General features: G+C 44.9%; 1 protein-coding gene across 2 annotated transcripts in view; it reads left to right on the top strand.

Moving 5' to 3' along the window:
* stim1 (stromal interaction molecule 1) overlaps positions 1-24431 on the top strand; it is a 107139-nt gene that overhangs the window by 42702 nt on the left and 40006 nt on the right. For both annotated transcript variants that reach the window (XM_062974387.1, XM_062974388.1), the window contains exon 3: positions 22522-22652. In XM_062974387.1, the coding sequence (XP_062830457.1) occupies positions 22522-22652 (131 nt within the window). The remainder of the gene's footprint in view (positions 1-22521; positions 22653-24431) is intronic.

Genomic DNA, 24431 nt, shown 5'->3' with positions numbered 1-24431 from the left:
AACAATCAAAGCCCTCCCAACAGATGGCCATCCAGCCTCTGCTTAAAAGCCTTCAGGGAAGGAGATTCCACCATAGGAGACTCCACTGGTCCTCTGTATTGGAAGTGAAGAAGCATCCTCACTTGTATATATAGAATAATTGGGGACAGTGAGAACCCTGTGGTGCATGCCTCCTGTCTTGTTTTTCTCCTCTTAGATCTATGTCACTGAGGTTGTGTTTGACTTTCTGCCTGCATGAAGGGGGCACTTCTCCCTCTTCTACCCAGAAGCCTTTATTGCTTAATTCCCCATTGTTTGAGAAAGAGCATCATGAAGTCTCTCTCCATTGGAAGTGAATAAGCATCAACACAGAGAGCAGCTGGAGACAGAGGAAACCTTGTGGTTCAGGCCTGCTGCCTTGTTTTCACCTCTGTTTCCTAGGTCAATTGTCTCGCAAGCTGTGTTTTGTGTTTTGCCTGCATGAGGAGGTCGCTTCTCCCTTCTTCCCCAAAGTCTTTAGTGTGCCTTTGCTCCTCTTTGTTTGAGAAGGAAGCTTCATAAGGCTTCTCACTCTCTCAAGATGCATGACATACAAACATGAAAGTATACATTAGGACTCCTTCTACCAAACATAGGTAATTTTTTGTTGCAAAGGTTTATATAGGAAACTGAATTAGTGGCTGCTCACAGGTGCCAAGACAAACATTTGCCTTCCTGTCGAAGGGTAGAAGCTATAGATTGACTCCTGTTAGCTGAGTAAAGGCTTCTGGCCAGAGAGAGCAGTGTGAAAGGTGTGTGCATGTGTGTTCAGGGGCAGTTTTCTTTCTTCTGAGGAAATGTACAGCTAGGGAGCAAGCGGTAGTCCCTGCACCTTCTGCTGCTGGGATTTACTGGGAATTAAACAATATTGCTGAGAAGCAATGTGTGAGAGAGGGGAGAGTTGGACAGAAGGTCTGCACTTGGAAAGACCCATGGCTCTGTGGCTTTCAGATTTTGGTCCCAGCACAGGTCCAGGTGCATCTGAATTTTACCCAGGCCTCTGGAGTGTATGATGAGGGAGGAGTGGAAAGAGCAATTTGACAATGGAATTGACTCAGGATCTTGCTGTTGGAAGGAAAGAAGCATCAACACATATATAAATGGAGCAGTTGGGACAGAGGACTCTGTGGTGTGGGCCTTCTGTCTTGCTTTTCTCCTGTGGTTCCTAGATCTTTAGAACTCAAGGTGCCTTTGCTTCCTGCCTGCATGAAGACAGTTCTTCCTGATTCTTCTTCCCAAAAACCTTTAGAGTGTCTTAATTACAGTTTCGTTTGATGGGGAGCATTGTGAGGCTTCTCTCTGCCTCAAGATGCACACAAGCATGAGTGTCGGGTTCTTCTACTAAAGTTAGATAACTTTCCTTTATCCATCTACTCTTTTGTCTGAGATGTATTATTACCTGCAAAGCTAATAAAAATAAAAGAGTTTTTTCCTTCTTCAACCTTACCAGGGTATCATTCTGCATATTTTTCCTCCTGTTTCGTATGTATAAGGTCATATACATAGTTCTGCTGTGGATCCCAGGTATTCCTGCATTTAAGCAGAACTTGGAGGTCCCTACACTTCCGGGCATTTCCAGCCATGGACTCCTGCTGGGCTAGAGCTTGGATTAGGTAGCCCTTCCAACCTCTCGATGTGGTTTGCCTCCCATGCTTTCTGCAAACATTTGTTGTTTTATTATTTTTTTTCCTTTCTGTTCTACATCTTTGCACAGAACTAGGTTTTTCTCTGCCGGACCAGACCAGGAGGACCTTGAGGTTTGTGTGTTTGACTATTAATAGGCCTCTATAAACCTCCCCATAAATGCAGAACTATAAATATTATCAAAGGGGAGTTTCCGGTCAGCTTGGGTGGTAGAGGCTGAATCTTTCCCCTTCTCTGAACTCTGCTGGCTTTTAAAAGGAGGGCTTAGCCCCATATGCTCCTCTCTTCTGTATGATTTTTGGGAGAAGGCTCCTCATTCTTCAAGTTCCTTCCTAGGGCCCATGCATTTTAATAGGTTTGTGTTTGATCTGTCCGTTTTAACTATGTTGTGCCCTGCCTTGAACAGTGAGGAGAGGTGGGTAGCAAATAATAATAGTCGTCGTCGTCCTCCTCCTGTGCCTCATTTTGCAAGGCATCTCCAACAATCCTTCCTTGAGAAAGCGGAGGACTCCTATATAGCTCCCAAGGTTCCAGAACTCATCTCCTTCTGCCATTGATAGCAACTAGAGCATGTAAAGTGGGAGGTAAGGCACTAAGTGGGCAGAAATTGGATTTTGCCTCCCTTAAGGTTCTGTTGCTGGAGCGATGCAAGGCAATTCCTTTAATAAATGCAAGTGTTGTGCCAACAAGCCACAAAGTCTAAGATGTATTGCCTCCCCCCCTCCCTCCCCAAGAATCCAGCGTTTTAGGTACTCCCAGGTGAACCGCTTCCGAATAACAGATAGTTGAGGGGCCAGGGATTGTAACAAGCCCCTCTCCTCATCTTTTGCTTTACATTCAGCCTTGGAAAAAGAACTGCATAGGAGCTGTAGATCATAGAATCATAGAGTTGAAAGCAACCTTATGGGCCATCCAGTCCAACTCCCTGCCAAGAAGCAGGAAAATCGTATTCAAAGCACTCCCGACAGATGGCCACCCAGCCTCTGCTTAAAAGCCTCCAAACAAGGAGCCTTCACCACACTGAGGCAGAGAATTCCACTGCTGAACAGCTCTCACAGTGAGGAAGTTCTTCCTAATGTTCAGGTGGAATCTCCTTTCCTGTAGTTTGAAGCCGTTGTTCCATGTCCTAGTCTCCAGGACAGCAGAAAACTAGCTTGCTCCCTCCTCCTTATGACTTCCCCACACATCTTGATACATGGCCCTCATCATATCTCCTCTCATCCTTCATTTCTGCAGGCTAAACATGCTGAGCTCTTCCAGCCGCTCCTCATAGGGCTTGATCTTCACACCCTTGATCATTTTAGTCACCCTTCTCTGGACACAATCCAGTTTAGAGTCAACATCTCCGTTCAGTTGCAGTGCCCAGAACTGGACACAGTGTGATTCCAGGTGTAGTCTGACCAAGACAGAATAGAAGGGTAGTGTGACTTTTGCATCTAGACACTATACCCCTATTTATGCAGGCCAAAATCCCATTGGCTTTTTTAGCCGCCACATCACATTGTTGGCTCATGTTTAACTTGTCCACGATCAAATTTTTTCTGTCTAGAAAACTCTTTGATACACTTCCCATGAGTTAAAGTCCACTTGAAAGTACATCAACATTAGAGAGACATACGTAATATCTATCTATCTGCATACACAAACATACACATACACAGATACATAGATACACATACACACAGGTATACATATATTTATTTACGTCCTGCTTTCCTTCAGCCCTGGCATCCAAGGCAGCTTATAGAAGTTAACACAAATGCTGGCTAAAATATTATTATAATTAGACATGAATTCAAACTATCAGTAGATTTAATTTTAAAAGCAATTAAAAAACAAAGACAGTGTACCCTTCTGGCAGGCCCCTGAGCATCAGTGCTCAAAGGCTAGCTGAAATCAATCAACAAAAGAAATGACTCAATTCAGTCCTTCCCAGCAGATCTCCAGAGAGGCAGCATAGTGAAATAGTGTAAATTTTGGACTAGGAGACACGGGTTTGAATCTCTGCTTAGCCATTGAGACCCTTTGGGGAAATCACTCTCTGTTAGCCTCAGAGGCAGGCCATTGTGGCAAAAACCCCTTTGAATGAACCATCCTAGGAAAACCCTGCAATGGATTCGCCTTGAACTTTTGGCAGGCTAGAAACTACAAATCCCAGGATTCCATAGGCTGGAGCTGGAGCGGTTAAATTGGGATCAAAGCGCTGTATTTGCGGAGTGTGGCCTGTGTGACTTCGGCAAAAGGACTCTCTTCCTTTCTCAGTTGTACCTCACTCAGGAGATGGACTCCTAAACAAATCATAAATCTTTTCCTTTGCAGTCCTTAAATAACCCAAACTTTTCATGATTAAGAAAACAAACCAAGCTCTTCTTTTGTGCCGACCTACTCAGGCCTCATTCTCTAAGAGAGCCTTTTTTTCTCTCCTGGCTGTTTTTCAGCGGAATTCACTTTGGAAATCTTTCCCCAAAGAGATAAGGGTCATTCCCTGCCCTTTGCTTTTGGGGAGAAGCCTGAAGACTTAAAAAAAAAACCCAGGCAGCTTTTTAATAACCCCAGCACTGTTTTATTCTGCTTTTGTTATTGTTTCTGTTCCCTGCTGCTATATTTTTTAGATCTGTTGGCCTTTTAAAATACTGTGTTTTTTGTTGTTTTTAATATACAACGTTGCGAGTTGGTTTGGATGAGGTGCCCTGAGAGGTCTGCTACTAATATGGAAATAAATAAATAGATATCTAAGAAAAAGAAAACAAATTCCTGCTTCTGCAAAAGTCAGCAATCCAGCATTTAATATGGAGGGTGAAGAAGGGAAAGAATCAGAGACCAAAAGGTACCTTAGAGGCCATCTAGTTCATCCTCTGCCAGTGAAGACTGCTTCCATTTACTAGTATTTATGCTTAATTACTTTTTAAAATAACAATTTGGTTTCATAGTCCATCACTTCATTCAATTAAAGAAATAAAATAGTGGTGTCGAAGGATTTCATGACCAGAATCACTGGGTTGCTGTGAGTTTTCTGGGCTCTATGGCCATGCTCTAGAAGCATTCTCTCCTGACGTTTCACCCAAAGGGATTTCGCTGTTAGACATTGTGGGAGTTGAAGTCCAAAACGTCTGGAGGGCCAAAGTTTGCCCATGCTTGCTTTAAATTCTACTCTATAGCCACACTTATGCTTTTAATGACACTCTTCTAATTCGTAAATCTCAGAATTGACATCAGATCCTATCTGATCTTGGAAGCTAAGCAGCATCAGGCCTCTGTTGCTTGGATGGACCCGACTATATTTCTCTTCCGATGTGTTTGTCAAAATGTAGAGAGGCTGGTTTCCCCCTTTCAGCTCTGTGTGAGTTATGTTTTCTGCTCCACATTTGCCTGCATAAACATAAAGCCTCAGCTTGTTTTGGGAAGTTCCTTTTTCTTTTCTTGGTAATGTGTTGCCACATTCTGCTAATGTCCCCACTCAGAAGTAAGTACCCTTGATCTTCACCTGGCTTTTTTGCAGCATGTTCTAGTGCGTGCAGCTTGGCTTGCTTCCTGGAGTCACTCGCTCTGCTCAGCAGGCCTTTGAATTATCTGCCAGAAATGAACAAAAACTGGCCTTTGGGTGCTCAGTGAGGCTGCAGTGTTCCCTGAATATTGGGGAGATATTGGGTAGCATGGCTTAGAAAATTATACATTAATACAGAGTTTCTTAAACTCTGCTCCCCCAGATGTTTTGGACTTCAGCTCTTCCAATTTCTAACAGCTGGTAAACTGGCTGGGATTCCTGGGAACTGAAATCCAAAACACCTGGAGGAGCACAGTTTGAGAAACACTGCATTAATATAGATTGATACCACTTACATTGTCATGGCTCGATGCTATGGAATCCTTGGAATTGCTGGTTTACAAGGTCTTTAGCCTCTGACAATAAGTGCTGGTCCCTCCCCAAACTACGACTCCCAGGATCGCATAGCATTGTTTTTGTTGTTGTTGTTGTTGTTGATGATGTTATTTGTATCCAGCTTTATCTCTCTTAAAATAGACTTAGGATTGACCCATGGCAGTGAAAGTGAGGTCAAAATGCATTAATTTGACAGTGTAGCAGATGCACCCAGAGAAGGCTAAGGACCTTGCAAAACTACATCTCCCTGGATTCCCTAGCCTTGAGCTACGACAGTTAATGTAGCATCAAGCTACATTCATTCCACAGCTTGGGTTCCATCCAGGATGACTTTTTCTCCCCGCAGGATGGCTCTTTTCTTTCCCTTTTTTGCTCTTTTCCCTTTCTGCCACTTTCTGACTCACCGGCTGCGCATGATGTGCTTCCTGGGCTCCTTCCACTGCTCCTTCCTTACCTTGCTTTTCAAATAGTGACTCGCTCTCCTCCTCCGCTGCTCCTCCTCTTGCTTTTCTCTCAAAGTCACATCCATCTTTTCTGTGCAAAGCGGCAGGGAATGCAAAGACCTTTCACGAGTCAGAATTAATCAGTTTGCCCTAAACTCAGGCTTACATAAGCCAAGGACAGAATAGCAAAGGAAGAAGAGGGGGGTGAATCAATCCTAAACTTCCCCAGAAGAGTTTGGCAATCTTTTTTATATACAGCACTTGTTTCCAAGGTTTCTTTAGGTGTCCACATTGGCTAGCCACAGAGGAATGGATGGGAGAGTGGATGCACCTGGATCCTACATCTCTTAAGGGCTGCTTCATTGAAATCCTTCAAAGTGCGCAGTAAAGGGCACCAAGTACAGCATGGAAACAGCAAAACAGAATGCCTCCAGGGTATATATACATACAGCTATATTTCAAATCAAACTGTCTGCACAGCTCTGTAGAAAGCAGTGCAAAATGTGTTGTAGAAAACATGGGATTTCCATTCCAAATGATCAAGAGTCAGCATTAATGCTCTTTGCTATAAAATACTTACCCATTTGCCTCACCCTCCTTTATGCAGAATGGAAATACCATGCACTTTGTTGACACACTTACCTTGCTTTCAGCAGAGTCCTACATACAATTTTATTTGAAATATAGATACAGTACGTAGACACTTGATGAGCCAGAAACTCAAGCAACTGGCAAAAAATTCAAAGAAATAATATTTTAAATAAAAATTAAAACCAAGTAATGGTATTACAGTTTTCTTTATTTGTCTTAATTTTCTTTTTACAGAGTTTGTGGTATGGTATAGGGTCTAGTATAAGTTGGGCCTCTTTTTTAATAGTAAATCTCAAACAACCTGAAACTATATTTATCCAACACCAACCAATCTTCATAGGGCCATAGGTGAACTCAGAGTCTACTATCTATGTGTATATGTACCCTGGGCCCTTTCTCTTTGACTGCTTCAAAATGATGGCACATTATTGGGAAGGGAATGTTATTACTGATTCCTTGTGGCATTTCCATTGGCTTTCTTGTTTGAGGTTTACAGACCAATTTCTGTTTCCAAAAAAAAGTTGCTTCAGGATCCAGCCGACCGTGTCTGATTTGGGAAAGAGATTTCCTTTAGAACAGGTCTATGACTGCATAGGCACTCCCTACAGCATTATGGCACATATTATTCTGGTGGCACCTTCATTTTAGTTCCTGGGATTCCGTATTCTCTCAAGAGGAGAATACAGTGCATCCCAGCATCCACTTTGCTTCATAGAAGGATCTAGCTTGGAGATGAAAGGCTATCAAACACCTCCAAGAGCCCCCAAGTTCATGGACGAAGAAAATCTCTGAATTAGAGGGAACACCAAGGGCCATCCGGTCCAACCCTATTCTGCCTAGGCCAGAATCCACAACCCAAGCACTCCCGAGACATGGCTCTTCAGGTTGTGTTTAAAGACCCCCAAAGAAGGAAAGTTCACCAATCTTTGAGGCAGCTTATTCCAACTCTTACAGTAAAAAAAGTTCTTTGAGTTGGGATATCTTTTTATGCAATTTGAATTGATTATTTTGTGTTCCTAAAGTTCCTCCACATTAGGTAAAGGTATTCCACATTGTAGAATAAACATTGTTTAATATCACTGTATGGCTAAATGTGATGGAATCCTTGGAGATGTCGTTCTCCAAGAGCTTTAGCCTTCTCTGCCAAAGAGTGCTAAAGTGTCACCAAACTATTTCCCAGGATTCCATCACATTGAACCGTGGCAATCAGTGATGCCAAACTGCATTAATTCCATAATGTACATGCACCCTAAGTCTCTGGAGCAGCAGAAAGCAAACTACAGTAGAGTCTCACTTATCCAAGCTTCACTTATCCAATGTTCTGTATTATCCAACACAGTCTGCCTTTTAGTAGTCAATGTTTTTGTAGTAAATGTTGCAATGTTTTGGTGCTACATTTGTAAATACAGTAATTACTACATAACATTACTGCTTAATCCCTTCTTATTATCCAACATTTTTGCTTATCCAATGTTCTGCTGGCTTGCTTATGATGGATAAGTGGGACTCTACTGTAGTTCCATCTCCTCCATGGCCTCCCTTCAGATATTTATGCCACCTTTCAGTTTTCCCTCTTACTAAGCTTATTTTTGCTGCTTTATATCCTAATCAGGCAATAAAGAGGATATAAATAAATATAATACTATAATTATTATAATTAATTTCCAGTTTTATTCTGACAAGGGTTCTCAAGCTGTGGAGGAAGTAACCTTTTGCATTTTGTGGTTTATGACTCTGGAAGATGTATTGGTAAGCCATGCAAAGCTGGTGCTGTCAATGTGTGGCCATCTGTAAGTTTCTGTGTTGCACACCCCATCATCCCTCGCCATAACTGATTGGAGTTACAGTATGAATGTTGAGAGGCCACAAAGCATTCAGTTGAAAACCAAAGGTTTCCTGCAGAGGATTATCTGGAAAGCCAGCAAGCAAACAGAGAAGTGTTTCTGCGAGATAAAAAGAAAGTCCGTTTTCCAGTGAATAGAATACTTTGGCTTGCTCTTCTCAGTTAGAAGCCTCCTCTTTTCAACCTTTTCAACATTAGTCCAACATTCCTGGGTATTGTACCTTTCCTATTGTATGGCATAGTAGGTCCCTCAGTATTATTTGAGTGGTAAAATTGTGCCAGGGTCCAAAAACAATTTTCCCGCTGCTTGTTTGTGACTGTTTCAAAGCAGCCAAAACTGTGCTCTGTTTTTGCCATTAAATTCCTGAATTGGAAGGATGTCTTCCTCCCTTAGAGATTTGCTGCATCCTGATGAAGTCATGTTATTTATGCCGTTCTTCTGTGTTCACATCCATTGTACAAGTAGAGTTTAGAAGTTCCAGTTAGCAAAGGCAAAAGCAGGTTGAAAACCAACTGAGTGAAAGCCCCATTAGGATCTCACTTGTTGGAATGTATTGTCTCTCTGGAGAAAAGATGATGGAAAGATGTAGCGCAGATCAGTATATCTTATATTATAACCCTTGTAATAGTGGGAAACAGTCTGGATGTTTACGTGGAGTGGAATATCTCCTGGAGGGCACCTTTTAAAACATGGATTTATGGGCAGACTCTTCATCTGCCACTCCTCATGTCTTTCCAGTGAGAAACCTGCTGTCTTTCCTTGTCTCTTTAAGGGAAGATGGACTGCAGCTGCTTTAAAACTGTCAGTTGTTTAAGTTGCCTTTATTCTGACCTTGGTTTGTGATGGAGCCGGAGCAATTGCTGCAGACTGGGAAACCTGCTTTGAGTGCAGGATTAACATTAATGCACAACTAGCATAGAAACCTGGCAGAGTTGCTTGGGTTTGCATTTTCTTGGTGGCTCTTTCTTTCCTTCCTCCGTGTCCCTGGACCACCGTTTTCCTCTTTCCTTCCTTTTCTTTCTTCCCTCTTTTCTCTTCTTTCCCTTGGACTGGATAGCCCTTCCAGCTCTACTGAAATCTACTGCTGCCAGGAAGTCTGGTGGAGTCTTCTTTTCTGGGGTTTTTAAAACCGTATGGACATTTGTCGGGAGGGATTGGATGTCTTCCTGCCTGACAGAAGGGGGTTGGACTGGATGGCCCTTTTGGCCTCTTCCAACTCTAGGATTCTGTGAGGAAGCAGGTTCAGGTTACTGGGATTCCATGGTTTTGTGGGACACTCACAATAGAGGCTTTCAGGGGATAGAGCCTTCCTTCTTTCCCTCCACAAACTTCCACTAATGAATACAAAGAACAGCCCCGTTCTTCATGGAGATACATCTCTCCTCCCTCCCTCTCTATTCCCTGACTCAGCTCCCTTTCAACACTGACCATGTAATACAGATTCAAAACAGTATTGAAGAAAGTGGTTTTACTGTGCAGAGGAAATTCTGAAGCCAGTTTGAGAACCAAATGAAGATGCCACGAACCACACAACAGTGGTCCATTGAGGGCTTTATTTTGCATACTTTCTTGGGAGTTTGTTGTCTGGCTGCTGTAGTTTGAAGCCAACTTCAAGCTGCATTCAATGGCCAGTGGGGCCAAATGGTCTTCAGCCTAACAACAGCTACAAAATATGATTACTTTCATCATCAGAATGAAGCATTTCCTCAAAGTTTGAGTGCAGAGAGCTCTCAGTTGATTTAGTATTCTTTGCATATTTGCATTCAAAAGCACCCCCAACCCCAAATGATGTATTCTGGAGGCTCACAGGTTGGCCTATTTGGATAGTGCACTATTTGGATAGTGCATCTTTGAATGGGAAAAAGGGGTTGTACTGTCGGGATGTACAACAGGCATAGGTAAATTTCAGCCCTTCAGGTGTTTTGGACTTCAGCTCCCACATTTCCTAACAGCCGGTGGTCTCTTAGGTATCATATGAGTTGAAGTCCAAAACACCTGAGGGCCAAAGTTTATCCATGCCTAGTTTAGGTCTTTTTTTGCAGTGAACACATTTGCCAGAAAGAACTGCTTTAAAAACCCCTCTGGATTCAAAGGAATAGTTAAAGTGAGATGCTCTCTGCTCTCTTTGGGTCTCGATCAAGAGAGAAAGGCAGGGTAAATAAATATAATCACAACAATGCTAACAATACCCCCTCCTCTCCTCATTGTTGTGGGATACTGTGTAAAGTTTAGTTTTTTGAGAGCTGTTTCTTTCTTGGCTTCATGTCCAACGTTAATAAAAGTGGAGTCGCATAGCGAGTCGATGGCTCCTTTTACAGCTCTCCATTTTGGTCTGTTCAAAGCACCGCTGGGGATTTCTGGCAGCCAAGGTTTAAGATGGCCTTTTTTGGTCTTTTGGGAGATAATTTCTGAGGAAAATAAAAAGGCAGCTTGAAATTTGATCCCAGAAACAAAACCCAACAGACAAGCGGGTGGACAGGGCCTCAGCGAAAACTCAGAAAAAATGTGAATAATGGGCACAGAATGTGGTTGAAGGCAGGAGAATTACCATGCAGGCTCTTGTTTGCGCCCATAAGTGTGGCATAGTTGGCCACACAATTTAATCTTTCTTCAGACCCTATGAGCATGCCTTGTATTTACTTCAAATGACATAGGGATCCATCTACACTGCAGAAGGAATACAGTTTCACTCCTCCTTTAACTGGTACTTCTCTGTTGAGGAAATCCAGCGCCACAAGAACTGCTGGTTCAGAGCTGAGTGTGTCTCGCTTACCAAAAGGCAGAATCAGACACCACAGAGGGTTATTCTCAATGGCCAAAGAGAAGGATGTCAGCAGAAAAAGTACTCCAAAGTACTGACATACCCCAATTGCAAATACAGAACATTTTTATTTCATTTGACAGCTATTCAAGGAAGCCGTGCCAGCTCCTGATTGGTTTAGAAACTGTCCAGCTGGGATCTGGGTCCTGATTGGCCCAGGACTCTGTTGGATGTCAGTGCTGGTTGGCTCTTACTTGGTGGTGGAAAGTTCAATGAACTGTCATTGGAGCATTTGAAGTGTCAGTCCGTTTCATGGTCCGTGTCCAAAAAGGGTCCAGCTCCCAAAGGAATGTGGTGTTACATTAAGTAATGAGTCCTTGATGGAATTAAGGGTGAGCTCCGGGTAACACAATAGAGTTAGCCCAAGGTACACAATGGATACTGGGATGATGACCATCTCAAGGGGTGAAGCTGGCTTGGGGCCTGGGTGCCAGATCTTTCCCACATATAGCCCTGATCTTCTCGATGGGAGCAGGGAAACCGATCCAGGAAATGACTCTGATGTACATTCATTGAATGATTCCCCCCATCTCCAAGTTGATTGGGAGGGGATTATGGAAATTAAAGGCAGAGGGGTTTGGGATGCGACCAGGCAACATTCCAAGGGCAATTCATAACAAAGGGGGAGGTGAGGTCACATTAGGGTGACCTTCCAAGGAATTTAATAGGAAGGTTACTTTTTAAGGCAGTTAGAAATGACGATGCAGCTGGAACCATAGATAATAACACTATGTAATATGGGTTTTGTTCCTGGTTTATAAAGGTCATTTCTGTCACGACCCAGGCGGCAGAGGCACCAATAACCATACACAGAGGCCAGAATCTAACTAATATCTTTATTGAAGGAATATATAAGTTAATAAAAACAAGTGTAGAAAATAGTCCAGAATTAGACCCTTCAGGAAGGGTCAGAACTAGTCCAAAAAAGCAATGTCCAATAAGAAATATTAAGGTCCAAAGTTGTAATCCAATAACCGAAACACTCACTTTGCCAAGCAAAGTGAGGGGAGATGACAAGGTCCTTTAGTCCATAAACTTGAGCGTGGCTAGGAAATAACTTGATACTTGAAACAAGGCTTGAACGTGGAACAAGGTAACTAAGAACAAGAACAAGGTCCGTGGAATAACTTGGTAAAATCCGTGAAACAAGGCAAGGATTAGTCCTGGGAAACAAGGCAAAGTCCGTAGGTAAACAAGGCTGGGAAGCAAGGCGAAGACTGGATAGCAAGGCAAGGCTTGAGCTGAAGCGAGGCTTGAATCGGAGCGCGCTGTCCAAACACAACTCGCTCCGCAGGCTGACGAATTGACTCCGCGAAGTTGTTACGCGGGCAAAACACCTATATAGAGTCCAACTTTCTCACCAAAGCGGTTCTCTGGGAATCAGAAACGAAAGCTAAACTCTGAGACCAGATGTTAACCTCCTTAAAGATTCTCACGAGAACCAATGTTAATTGGCAACATTCTTAGCTGCTATCCTTGCACTCCTGCGCGAAGCTGAATCCAAACTTCTCTGTTGTTTACAAAACTCCCGGCGCAAGAACACGGGAGAAGTAGGCTCTGGGGTTGTTTGACATACTTCTGGGGCACAACTTTCTTGCAGGTGCAAGGTTTCCAGATCTGCCTGGGAAAGATCTGGCTGAGAGGAATCCAGTTCAGACTGGGAAGGTAAAAAACCCAAGTTTTCATCTTCATCAGGGATTACAATGTCCTGAGCAGGACTACAAGGCCCATGGTTCATCACACTATCCCCCTCCTCAGGGCCCCTCCCAAACTGGGGTCCTCTCCCCGAGGCGCGAGGTCGCGGTTTGGTGGGATAGGTCAGATGGAAGCGACGGGTTAGATCAGGAGCATGGACTGTGGAGGCGTCCTCCCAAGAGCGTTCCTCAGGCCCAAAACCCACCCAGTCAATGAGATATTGTAGGCGGCGGCGATGAAAGCGAGAATCCAAAATGTCCTCAACCTCGAACTCCTCCTCCCCATTCATCAAAACAGGAGGGGGGGCCGGTTGGTCTGTATCAGGACGCACACCATCCGCCGGAAGGAGCAGGGAACGGTGAAACACTGGGTGAATGCGCATTGAACGCGGAAGTTGGAGTTTGAAAGTCACGGGGTTTAATTGCGCCACCACTGGATAGGGGCCAATGAAGCGGGCATCTAACTTCCGGCATGGGCGGTGGGAGGGCAGAAAGCGAGTGGACAGGAAAACCCGATCTCCTACCTTGATTTCGGGGCCCGGCTGGCGGTGTTTGTCAGCGTGGCGTTTATAGTCCTCCTTGGCTTGGTCCAGTTGCTGGAGCAAAAGTTGTTGCACCGCTGTGAGTTCCTGCAGCCAATCCTCTGCTGCGGGAACTTCTGAAGTTTCAATGACAGGGGGAAAGAAACGTGGATGGAAACCGTAGTTTGCAAAGAACGGCGTTTCTTTTGTAGAAGCTTGAACTCCATTATTGTAGGCAAACTCAGACAGTGGTAACAGAGAAGCCCAATTGTCCTGTTGGTAGTTTACATAACAGCGAAGATACTGCTCCAAAGTGGCATTGGTGCGCTCCGTTTGCCCATCTGTTTGGGGATGATGAGCTGAAGATAAGCGAGAGTCTATGCCCAGTAGTTTTTGTAGTGCCTTCCAAAAACGAGAGGTGAATTGAGATCCACGGTCTGTGACTAAACTCTTGGGCAATCCATGTAGTCTGAAAACATGCTGAAGAAATAGATCCGCAGTTTCTTTGGCCGTGGGGAGGCCTTCGCAGGGAATGAAATGGGCTAACTTGGTGAAAAGGTCCACCACCACTAGGATCGTGGTGAATCCACAGGAAGGTGGTAGGTCAGTGATGAAATCCGCGGAAATTATTTCCCATGGGCGAGATGGGGTAGGAAGGGGGTGCAAAAGCCCTGAGGGCTTCTCCCTTCGTATCTTGGAGCGCTGGCATACTGGGCAGGTGTTGACATATTTTTCCACATCCTTGCGGATCTTGGGCCACCAAAAATCTCTTAGGATCAAATGCATGGTTTTAAATAGTCCGAAGTGTCCTGCTGGTTTGCAGTCATGACACAGACGAAGCGCCTTTTCCCTGCCCGGTCCGGGTGGGATATAAACATGATTTCTATAGCAGAGCAGCCCATCTTTAAGCGAAAAGGGAAAATGCAGACCTTGGCGAAGTTGGTCCTGCGCCCAGGCATCTGCTTGCTGACTAGCCCTGATTTCTTGAGCACAGATGGGTCCTGGAGTAGGGGAAGTTGAACCAATGGGACTGGATTTGGTGTTCCCCACTGTGAGCGTGGCAAAGTTCTCAGGTTGTAGCAGTTGGGATTCAAAGGTCTCCTTGCGTCCTGCAGCGTATTCCGGTTTACGTGACAGGGCGTCTGCTTGCTTGGTTTGAGCTGGGGTCACATAATGAATCTGGAAGTTGAAACGTTCAAAGAATAAAGCCCAACGTTGCTGCCTCTGATTTAGTTTGCGGGCAGTTCTTAGATGTTCTAGATTACGATGATCAGTGTGGACTTCAATGGGGAATTTGGCCCCTTCTAGCCAATGTCTCCAAGTTTCAAAGGCTGCCTTTATGGCCAGTAGTTCTTTTTCCCAAATGGTGTAATTCCTCTCTGGTGTGGTTAGTTGACGAGAATAAAAGGCACAGGGGTGGAGGTGATCTCCCACCGGTTGTAAGAGTACAGCCCCAATTGCCACATCAGAGGCGTCCGCTTGCACCACAAAAGGGGTTCCAGGATTTGGGTGCTGTAAAATTGGCTGGGAGGTGAATAGTTTCTTCAGTTGCTGGAACCCTTTCTCTGCTTGATCAGTCCAGCGGAAAGGCTGCTTTCCACGGATGCAGCTAGTGATGGGGTCGGACCAGCGGGCAAAATCTGGAATGAACTTGCGGTAGTAGTTCGCGAACCCCAAGAAGCGCTGCACCTCTTTCTTGTTAGTTGGCGCCCGCCATTCCAATACTGCTGAAACTTTGGCTGGATCCATGGAAAGCCCTAGAGGCGAGATGCGGTAGCCAAGGAAATCTACCTCTTGTAGATCAAAAGCGCATTTTTCTAGCTTGGCATAAAGTCCATGATCCCGCAGTCGTTGCAACACCATTTTGACGTGGTTCTCATGTTCTGATTGTGATCTGGAAAACACCAAAAAATCGTCCAGGTAGATTATCAAGAATCTGTCTAGATAGTCCTGAAAAATATCGTTGACAAAATGCTGGAACGTTGCGGGAGCTCCGCATAAACCGAAATTCATAACTCGGGACTCGAATAATCCGAATTTAGTCTGGAAGGCGGTCTTCCACTCGTCCCCTTCTCTGATGCGAACTAGATTATAAGCCCCCCGAAGATCCAGCTTGGTGTAGACCTTGGCTCCTCGAAGTCGGTCCAGTAGATCCGAGATTAAGGGCAGGGGATAGCTGTTCCGCTTGGTGATATTGTTCAATGCTCTGTAGTCCACCACCAAGCGTAATTCCCCTGACTTCTTCTTCACAAACATCACTGGGGAGGCGGCTGGGGATTGAGAGGGTCTGATGAACCCCTTGCGAAGGTTTGTCTCTAAGAATTCCCTGAGAGCTTCTTGCTCTGGTTCAGTCAGGGAGTAGAGATGCCCTCGCGGGATCGGGGCCCCCTCCACCAAGTCAATGGCACAGTCATAAGGTCTATGTGGGGGTAATTTTTCGGCTTCTTTCTCATTGAATACATCCCAATACTCGGAGTACTTCTTTGGCAAGGTGATGATGGGCTCGGAGTCTGTGGCATGGCATACCTTGGCTACGAGGCAATGGTTTTGGCAGTACGGTGAAGCAAACTGCAGTTCTCTGTTGGACCAGGAGATGTTAGGGTCGTGGAGTGTCAGCCATGGAATTCCCAAAATCACAGGGAAATGGGGAACCTCGGTAACAAAGAAGGAAATCTCTTCCATATGTTCCCTTATCCACATCCTGGTGGGTTCCGACCACTGGCTTACGGGGCCCGTCTTGAGGGGACGGCCGTCTATGGCTTGCACCACACGGGCATTCTTGAAGTCATGATATTGTAATCCCAGAGAGTCGGCATACTCTCTATCGATGAAATTGTTGGTAGCTCCAGAGTCTATCATGGCGTGGATCATGACGGGTCCCCTTTTTGCTGACCATAATGTGACCACGAGAAGGAACAGGACCCCGGTTGGCGGCTCTTGGATGGATTTTTTGACCGGGTTGGCGAGCCTCTCTACACCCGGTCGTTGGCTTCCCCCGCCGGCTGTGTGCCAGTCGGCTCAGACGCCTTCGACTCCGTGGAGGACGCCGCCGCAAGACGGGCGGCAGGCTTCCCTTTGGCTGGGCACTCTCTGGCGAAGTGGCCCCCGTTCCCGCAGTACCAGCAGAGGTTCAAGCGTTGACGACGGGCCTTCTCGGCGGCATCTAGTCTGGGACGCACATTGCCCAACTGCATCGGCACCTCCTCGCCTCCTCTGGGGTATGGGGTTGGAGGCGGGGGTCTCCACACCGGACGTGGCTGAACACTGGCGGGAGCGGGGGGTTTTGCCCCGGCTCTACCGCCCTGGCCTCGAACCCATTGTTTCCTGTTGGCAATCATGACTTCAGCCCGTAAACATTGATCAATGAGTGCCTCGAGGGTCTGGGGAGGATCCACCTTGGAGATTTCTTCCAGCATTTCAATGTTGAGACCCTCCCGAAATTGTCCTCTGAGGGCTACATCGTTCCAGCCGGTGTTGTGGGCCAGCACGCGGAACTCGGCTATGTACTGAGACATGGGTCTGTCTCCTTGAAGGAGGCGCCGGAGTTTGTGACCGGCTGCCTCCAAATTGTCCTCGATTCCCCAGGTCTCCTTAAGGTGATCCAAGAAGCGTTGTGCTGAATTTAGGTGGGGGGAGGCTTGATCAAACAGGGCCGTCGCCCAGCTAGCCGCTGGTCCATCTAGAAGACTGTAGACCCACGCCACCTTGATGTCTTCTTGGGGAAACTCGGCATCACGGGCCTCTAGATAAGCTTGACATTGGCGGCGGAAAACATGAACCTTAGCAGCTTCTCCAGAAAACTTGGTAGGCAACGCCATGGCCGGGAGGCGAACTCCGCGCTCCCTCAACCCTTTTATTTCTCCATCCTGCGCGTTGAGTCTGTCACGGATGCGGTCCACTTCGTCCTTGCTGATGGTGTAGCTGAGCGGCTGTCCAGCCGGCGCGGCTCCGGTAGACATCCTGGCCTCGGTTAGTTGGTGCTTATGGTTCGCGGAGTCAAACTGTCACGACCCAGGCGGCAGAGGCACCAATAACCATACACAGAGGCCAGAATCTAACTAATATCTTTATTGAAGGAATATATAAGTTAATAAAAACAAGTGTAGAAAATAGTCCAGAATTAGACCCTTCAGGAAGGGTCAGAACTAGTCCAAAAAAGCAATGTCCAATAAGAAATATTAAGGTCCAAAGTTGTAATCCAATAACCGAAACACTCACTTTGCCAAGCAAAGTGAGGGGAGATGACAAGGTCCTTTAGTCCATAAACTTGAGCGTGGCTAGGAAATAACTTGATACTTGAAACAAGGCTTGAACGTGGAACAAGGTAACTAAGAACAAGAACAAGGTCCGTGGAATAACTTGGTAAAATCCGTGAAACAAGGCAAGGATTAGTCCTGGGAAACAAGGCAAAGTCCGTAGGTAAACAAGGCTGGGAAGCAAGGCGAAGACTGGATAGCAAGGCAAGGCTTGAGCTGAAGCGAGGCTTGAATCGGAGCGCGCTGTCCAAACACAACTCGCTCCGCAGGCTGACGAATTGACTCCGCGAAGTTGTTACGCGGGCAAAACACCTATATAGAGTCCAACTTTCTCACCAAAGCGGTTCTCTGGGAATCAGAAACGAAAGCTAAACTCTGAGACCAGATGTTAACCTCCTTAAAGATTCTCACGAGAACCAATGTTAATTGGCAACATTCTTAGCTGCTATCCTTGCACTCCTGCGCGAAGCTGAATCCAAACTTCTCTGTTGTTTACAAAACTCCCGGCGCAAGAACACGGGAGAAGTAGGCTCTGGGGTTGTTTGACATACTTCTGGGGCACAACTTTCTTGCAGGTGCAAGGTTTCCAGATCTGCCTGGGAAAGATCTGGCTGAGAGGAATCCAGTTCAGACTGGGAAGGTAAAAAACCCAAGTTTTCATCTTCATCAGGGATTACAATGTCCTGAGCAGGACTACAAGGCCCATGGTTCATCACAATTTCTTAATTGGTTCTATCATCAAAACATGGAAAAGTTTTATTAATCTACAAATACTTTGTTTGCAGGAGGGATGTCCTGCTATGGCACATTTTACACTGGTTTTTCAATGAACAACAACAACAACAACAACAACAATAATAATGATGATAATAATAAACTTTATTTTTATATCCCGCCCCATCTCCCCGAAGGGACTCGGGGCGGCTCACAACAGGGACAAGCCCGAAACAACAACACAACATATTTGACAAAAACTTAAAACATTCCAACAATACACAAAATAAAATAATAGACAATACATTAAAACCCAAGCAGATAAAATCAGAGTAATTAAAAGTAAACCAATGGGGACAGGTTTCATAAAGTGCTGTATCATGGAAATAAGTAACAGTGATAAAGTGCCATATGCTTTTAAAACAGAAAGAAGTATTCTGATGACAGCTCTATTGGGCCTATTCATCCAAACGCACTCTGGAACAACCATGTTTTCAATTCCCAGCGGAAAATGGGCAGAGAAGGAGCTAACCTGATCTCCTTAGGGAGAGAGTTCCAGAGCCGGGGGGCCACTGCCGAGAATGCCCTCTCCCTCGTCCCCACCAGCCGCATTTAAGACAAAGGCGGGAGTGAGAGGAGCGTCTCCCCGGATGATCTTAGGGTTCGCGTTGGTTCATAGGAGAGGAGGCAATCACGGAGATAGGCAGGTCCTGAACCGTTTAATGACTATCTCATAGAGTCTTAACAAATTCAACACAGTTTGTGGCGGCCACAAAGTTTCTGGAGTAGAACAACTCCTTTCAAAATAAGGACTGCACAATTAAACAGGAAACAACATGTTTAAACCAGGAACAGAACATTTTTCAAAGTTTGTTACAGAGTGTGATAATTCAACTTTGAGGTCCAATTTCTTGGCATCATACAATGTTTTGGAATCCTGGGAGTTCTGCAAGGCCTTCCCCACCAAATAGTGCTGACTACAACTCCCAGGATCCCATAGCCTTGAGCCACAGTACTTCAAGGGGTGCCGAGTTGCCTTCATTCTGCAGTGTGGAGGCACCCTTAGCCAAAAAAAACGTCTCCCTGGGGCTGGGCTGCTGCTGGTGACTCAACTTCCCTTCCTCTGGCAGAAGAAGATTGACATCCCTCCCTCCATGGCAACAAGCGCCTGACTCATACGGACCCTTTACCCCCCTCCCCCCCCCCCGCCATCAGCAGTGCCTGTTGCTTTCGCTCCTCTCACGTTGGCCTCACTCATAACTGGGAACCCACTGGCCTCACATGGGGTCTGCCCGGGGATGGATTCCAGTGGCATTTAGGCAAAAGCATAGTTGTTGTTGTAAAGCAGGCATGTGTAAAACACTTGGAGGGCCAACGTTTGCCCATGGCTGTTGTAAAGTGTCATGGTGATGTTGAAAGAAGAGATTTCATCCAGTCACCCCCTTCTGCTTTGCAAGGATACCTAACCCAAGCCCTCCCGACTGATGGCCACACCGGTTCTGTCGAAAAACCTCCAGAGAAGAAGACTCCACCGAATGCCCAGATGGTCTATATTAGGCATGGCCAAACTTCGGCCCCCCAGATGTTTTGGACTTCAACTCCCACAATTCCTAACAGCCAGCAGGCTGTTAGGAATTGTGGAAGTTGGAGTCCAAAACACCTGGAGGGATGAAGTTTGGCCATGCCTGGTCTGTATTCTACTAGGAAACCTCAAAGGACCATTTGATCCAAGCTGCTGCTGCTTCTTCTTCTGTCAGAATGGTTGGATTGTGTCTTCCTGTCTAGCAGAATGGGGGTTGAGCTGCATGGCCTTTGGGGGGTCCCTTCCAACTCTCTTCAGGGCAGCTTGTAGTTGTGTGTTTAGCATTGCATGTTAACATTGGTATGTGTTAGGTTAGGGCGTTTGTTTTAGATCTCATTTTCTAGCATATGCATATCTTAGCCCCTAGTCAGAGAGTTGTATAATTTTAGTGATATATATCATGAAAATCTACTTTAAGTATTGTCTTCGTTCTTGTATTGTTTTCCCTTTATTTCTGAATAAGAGTTCTTCAAAGCAGGTTTGCCACCATTGCCTTCTTCTCATCCCTCAGGATCCTGATCCACCATTCGCAAAGCATGCTGGCTCTTATAGCATAGGAAATTATAGCGTAGTCATTTCCCACTGGTCATGTGCAAAGCATCCCCTCCTCATCTGCGTCTCTGAGATTCTACATGATTTTCAGTGCACAATATGATATAATGATGAAGACACTCGACCAGTTGTGCTTCTTTGCCATGTTTTGAGTGGATTTGCCAGTCTCTTGAATGATTTTTTAGCCAAAGAAACAATCACTGGTCCTGTATAAAGTAGTTTAATGGCGAGGCAGATACTGGTAAATAGACCTTGCATTTTTGTTGTGATCGTAAATTACATTCAGAGTCTCATGGGGCTTCTTTCAGTGCCAAAAACTGTCTTGTGAATCCTTTGAAGGTGAAGGATTTCATGCAGCAAGCCTTGTGATGGATCATTCTTATGTATATTTACAACTTTTGCTCCTTTTTGCTGTAAGTTGACCATCTTCTCACTTCTGGAAGTTCCTGGAAGTTCAAAATGGGTGAGAATAACTCACATATATTATCTGCTGCTTCAGATCTTCCTTTTAAGTCATTGATAATATAAAGTTTAATCCTGAGTAGGAAATTGAAAGTTACCTGGAAAGGCCAAGAGCTTGAATATTGTTTCCATCCTAAATATTTTGGTGTCACCTTAGATCAAGCACTAAAATACAGGAAACACTGCATTAACACCAAGCACAAAGTAGCTGCATTCAATAGCATCCTGCAGAAACTTACTGGCAACGCATGGGGTGCAGACCCAAAATTAATAAGAACATCAGCCCTGGCCTTGTCTTACTGAACTGCTTGAGTATGCCTACCCTCTGGGCAGCTAAACAAGGCAATCCCACAGGATGCCCCCCCCCCCCACGAGGGTCTTTCTCCAGGGGCAAACCACGAATGGGCAATGTGGAAGTTCCTGAACAGACTCAGAAGTGGAGTGGGCAGATCAAAAGACAACCTGGCAAAATGGCACTACCTAAAAGAATCCTCCACCTTGTGTGACTGTGGAGCAGAACAGACAACTCCGCATCTGTATGCTTGTCTGCAATGTCCTGCCTCGTGTACAGAGGAAGAGCGGTTAGAGGCTACAGACTATGTGATTGCTATTGCCCGTTTTTGGTCAAAAGATATTTAGCCACTTGTGCTCCTTCTATTTTTATCACTTTTATACTAATTTATGCAATGCTTTTGATACGAAATAAATCCTGAGTAAAACATGGAAATTATGAAACCTTGTTCAGGTCCTATAGAAGTATAGGTTTCTGGAAAATTGAGGTTACTGCTTCAGCAATTATTTTTGCCTCTTGACCAACACTGAGCGCTGCACTTCTTGCACTAAGTCTCTCATAAGTGTAGTCTTCGCATCAAAGGATATTCCTTTATTTTGTATGAGCTTTAAATAAAAAAATGATTTTCCTTTTTAGCGTATCAATACAGGCACGTGTTATCCATCAGCATAAGTAAGAGGATGAATGGGGATAAATCACAAAGAGGAAACAAAATGTTGGTATGATGAGTGGATAATGTCACTTGCTTAATAAAATAATTAATTTTACTTGGATAGACCAAAGAAAAGTCAATATTTTTATGAAGTTGCTTTTTGTCTTCTGTTCATCTCATTATTATTAGTTTTAGTTGTAGTTTTATTCTTTTTTTTTTCTCTGCCAAAGGAAACTCAAAACTGCTAACAATAAAACCATAACAATGTCTGAACTAAAACCTAACATATAAACATGTTTAATCCTAACATTGAAAGTATTAAAATCAGGAGTTAAAACCATTAAAATCATTTATTGGACATAACCACTTAGCCCCTGCTTTTTCCTGTCAGTCATCAAGCTGAGATGCATACTGATGGTTCTCCTCTCCAAAGTCTGGGTCATTTCTCTTGTGAGTTGATGCTGGTGTGGAGGAAGAGTCCAATTCTTGTGAATGTTCTTACCTTCCTTCTGGGTGTCCTTTGCTAACACTGCTTCCCTCTTCTATTCTGCACAGAGTTCTGCCGCATCGACCAGCCCTTGTGCAACAATGAGGATGAGCAGCTCAGCTTTGAGGCAGTCCGCAACATCCACAAACAGATGGACGACGATGCCAATGGCAATGTGGACGTGGAAGAAAGCGACGAGGTGAGCCCAGGAACACCGGGCAGCCACAGCAGGGTGCAACGTAGCCAGGGATATATATATATTGGTATACATATTTGAGCTTATGAGGTTGTGAGGTATATTGGAAACTAGACATGGGAGGTTTATATATCTGTTGTAAGTGATCTGATGTCCATCCAAGGCAATGGGCACTCTGTTTCTGTTGTATCTGAAAAAAATACCCGCCACACACACAATGGGTGAATAAGGGCACATCTGCACTGGCTCCATCCTATGGTGAGGCCCCAATACTCTTTGGCAAAGGCTAAAGGCTTTGCAAAACCGTATCTCCCAGGATCTCATAGCATTGAGTCAGAGTGGTTAAAGTGAGGTCAAACTGTGTTCATTTTATAGTGCAGATGCACCCAGAGAAAAGAAAGGCATCTCTAAAAGAGCTCATTTCCCCCCCCCCCTTGCAAAAAGCACCACATGTCTTTCTTAAAAGGAAGCCACATCATCCCTCCTCTTTTGTAACTTGTGTACTGAAGTTAGTTTCTAACCTTTTATAAATGGGCAAAATCTAAGCACAAACTGCATTAATTCTACTGTGTGTAAATGCACCCCATGAGAACAGCTGAAGAGGCAAATGATAATGATTGCAAAAAGTGACTCTCTCTGGAATTTGTCATTATCTGATACCTCTTTGATTCCTAGATGGAATTTGAATCACTGGTGGTCCAAAATTCAGTTTGTAGCACCTGTTGGAAGAGCGTGAATGAAAAATGATAATTATAATAATAACGATAGTATGGTTGACTGTCTTTATCCAGGAATTCTCCAAGGCTTGAAAATATTTTTTTAAATCCAAATGATTTTGTTTGTTGTTTGATATGAGGGACACCACTTTACTCTGCCATTGGGTGCATCTGCACTGTGGAATGAATCCAGTTTGACGCCACTTCTAATTGTCATGGTTCAGTGTCTTTAGCCGTCACTGTCAAAGTTTGCTGGTGCTCCACCAGACTACAGCTCCAGCGATTCCATAGCACTGAGGCAGAGCAGTTTAAGTTGGGCCAAACTGTAATAATCTTGGAGCACCCCTAGATTTTGCCTCTTCTGACCTAGGACTTTTAAACCTCGGCTTGCTTGGTGGCGCTAAAAGAAGATGGAAAATGTTGAGCTGCCCTTAAGCCTCGAGGCTTTCTTCTTCCATCCCTCCACCTTCTTCTTCCTCCAGTTTCGGGCAGCAGGAGCCCAGCTGTTCCTATTGCCAGGCGTTTGTCCTCATCTGCGCTTTTCCCCCAGGCAGCTTGAAAGTGAAGCACACAGCACACTAAGGCAGTTGTGTCATGTTCGTGTCTGTGTGTGTGTTGTGTGCATGTGCACAAGGCATGAGCAAACAGCCAGGCTGAGCATGAGTTCCTGGACATGAGGACTCATGCAGCACTTCCTCAAAATGGCGCATGATCAAGAAATGTGATGGGAAGCAGGTGGTCTGCTTTGTAATGTGCAATCATCATAGAATCATAAGAGTGGGAAGAGACCCCAAGGACCTTCCAGCCCAACCCCCTTACGCCAGGCATTTCATTCAAAGAGATAAAGGTGAGATATAATAATCCTAAAACAATTAAAACATTTTGGATAGATGGGTATCCCCTCTCTACTTAAAAACCTCTAGGTAAGGGGACCCCATCAGTCTCCTGAACAGCTCTGACCCTCAGGAAATTCTTCCTAATATTTAGGTGGAATCTCTTTTCTTGCAGCTTGAATCCATGACTCCATTGACTCCAGAGCAGCAGAAAAATAAGCCTGTTCCCTCTT

This window comes from Anolis carolinensis, chromosome 3, assembly GCF_035594765.1.
Source record: "Anolis carolinensis isolate JA03-04 chromosome 3, rAnoCar3.1.pri, whole genome shotgun sequence".
In the NCBI taxonomy this organism is placed as follows: Eukaryota; Metazoa; Chordata; class Lepidosauria; order Squamata; family Dactyloidae; genus Anolis; species Anolis carolinensis.
The sequence above is the reverse complement of the archived record's forward strand: the minus strand, read 5'-3'. Positions and strand labels throughout refer to the sequence as shown.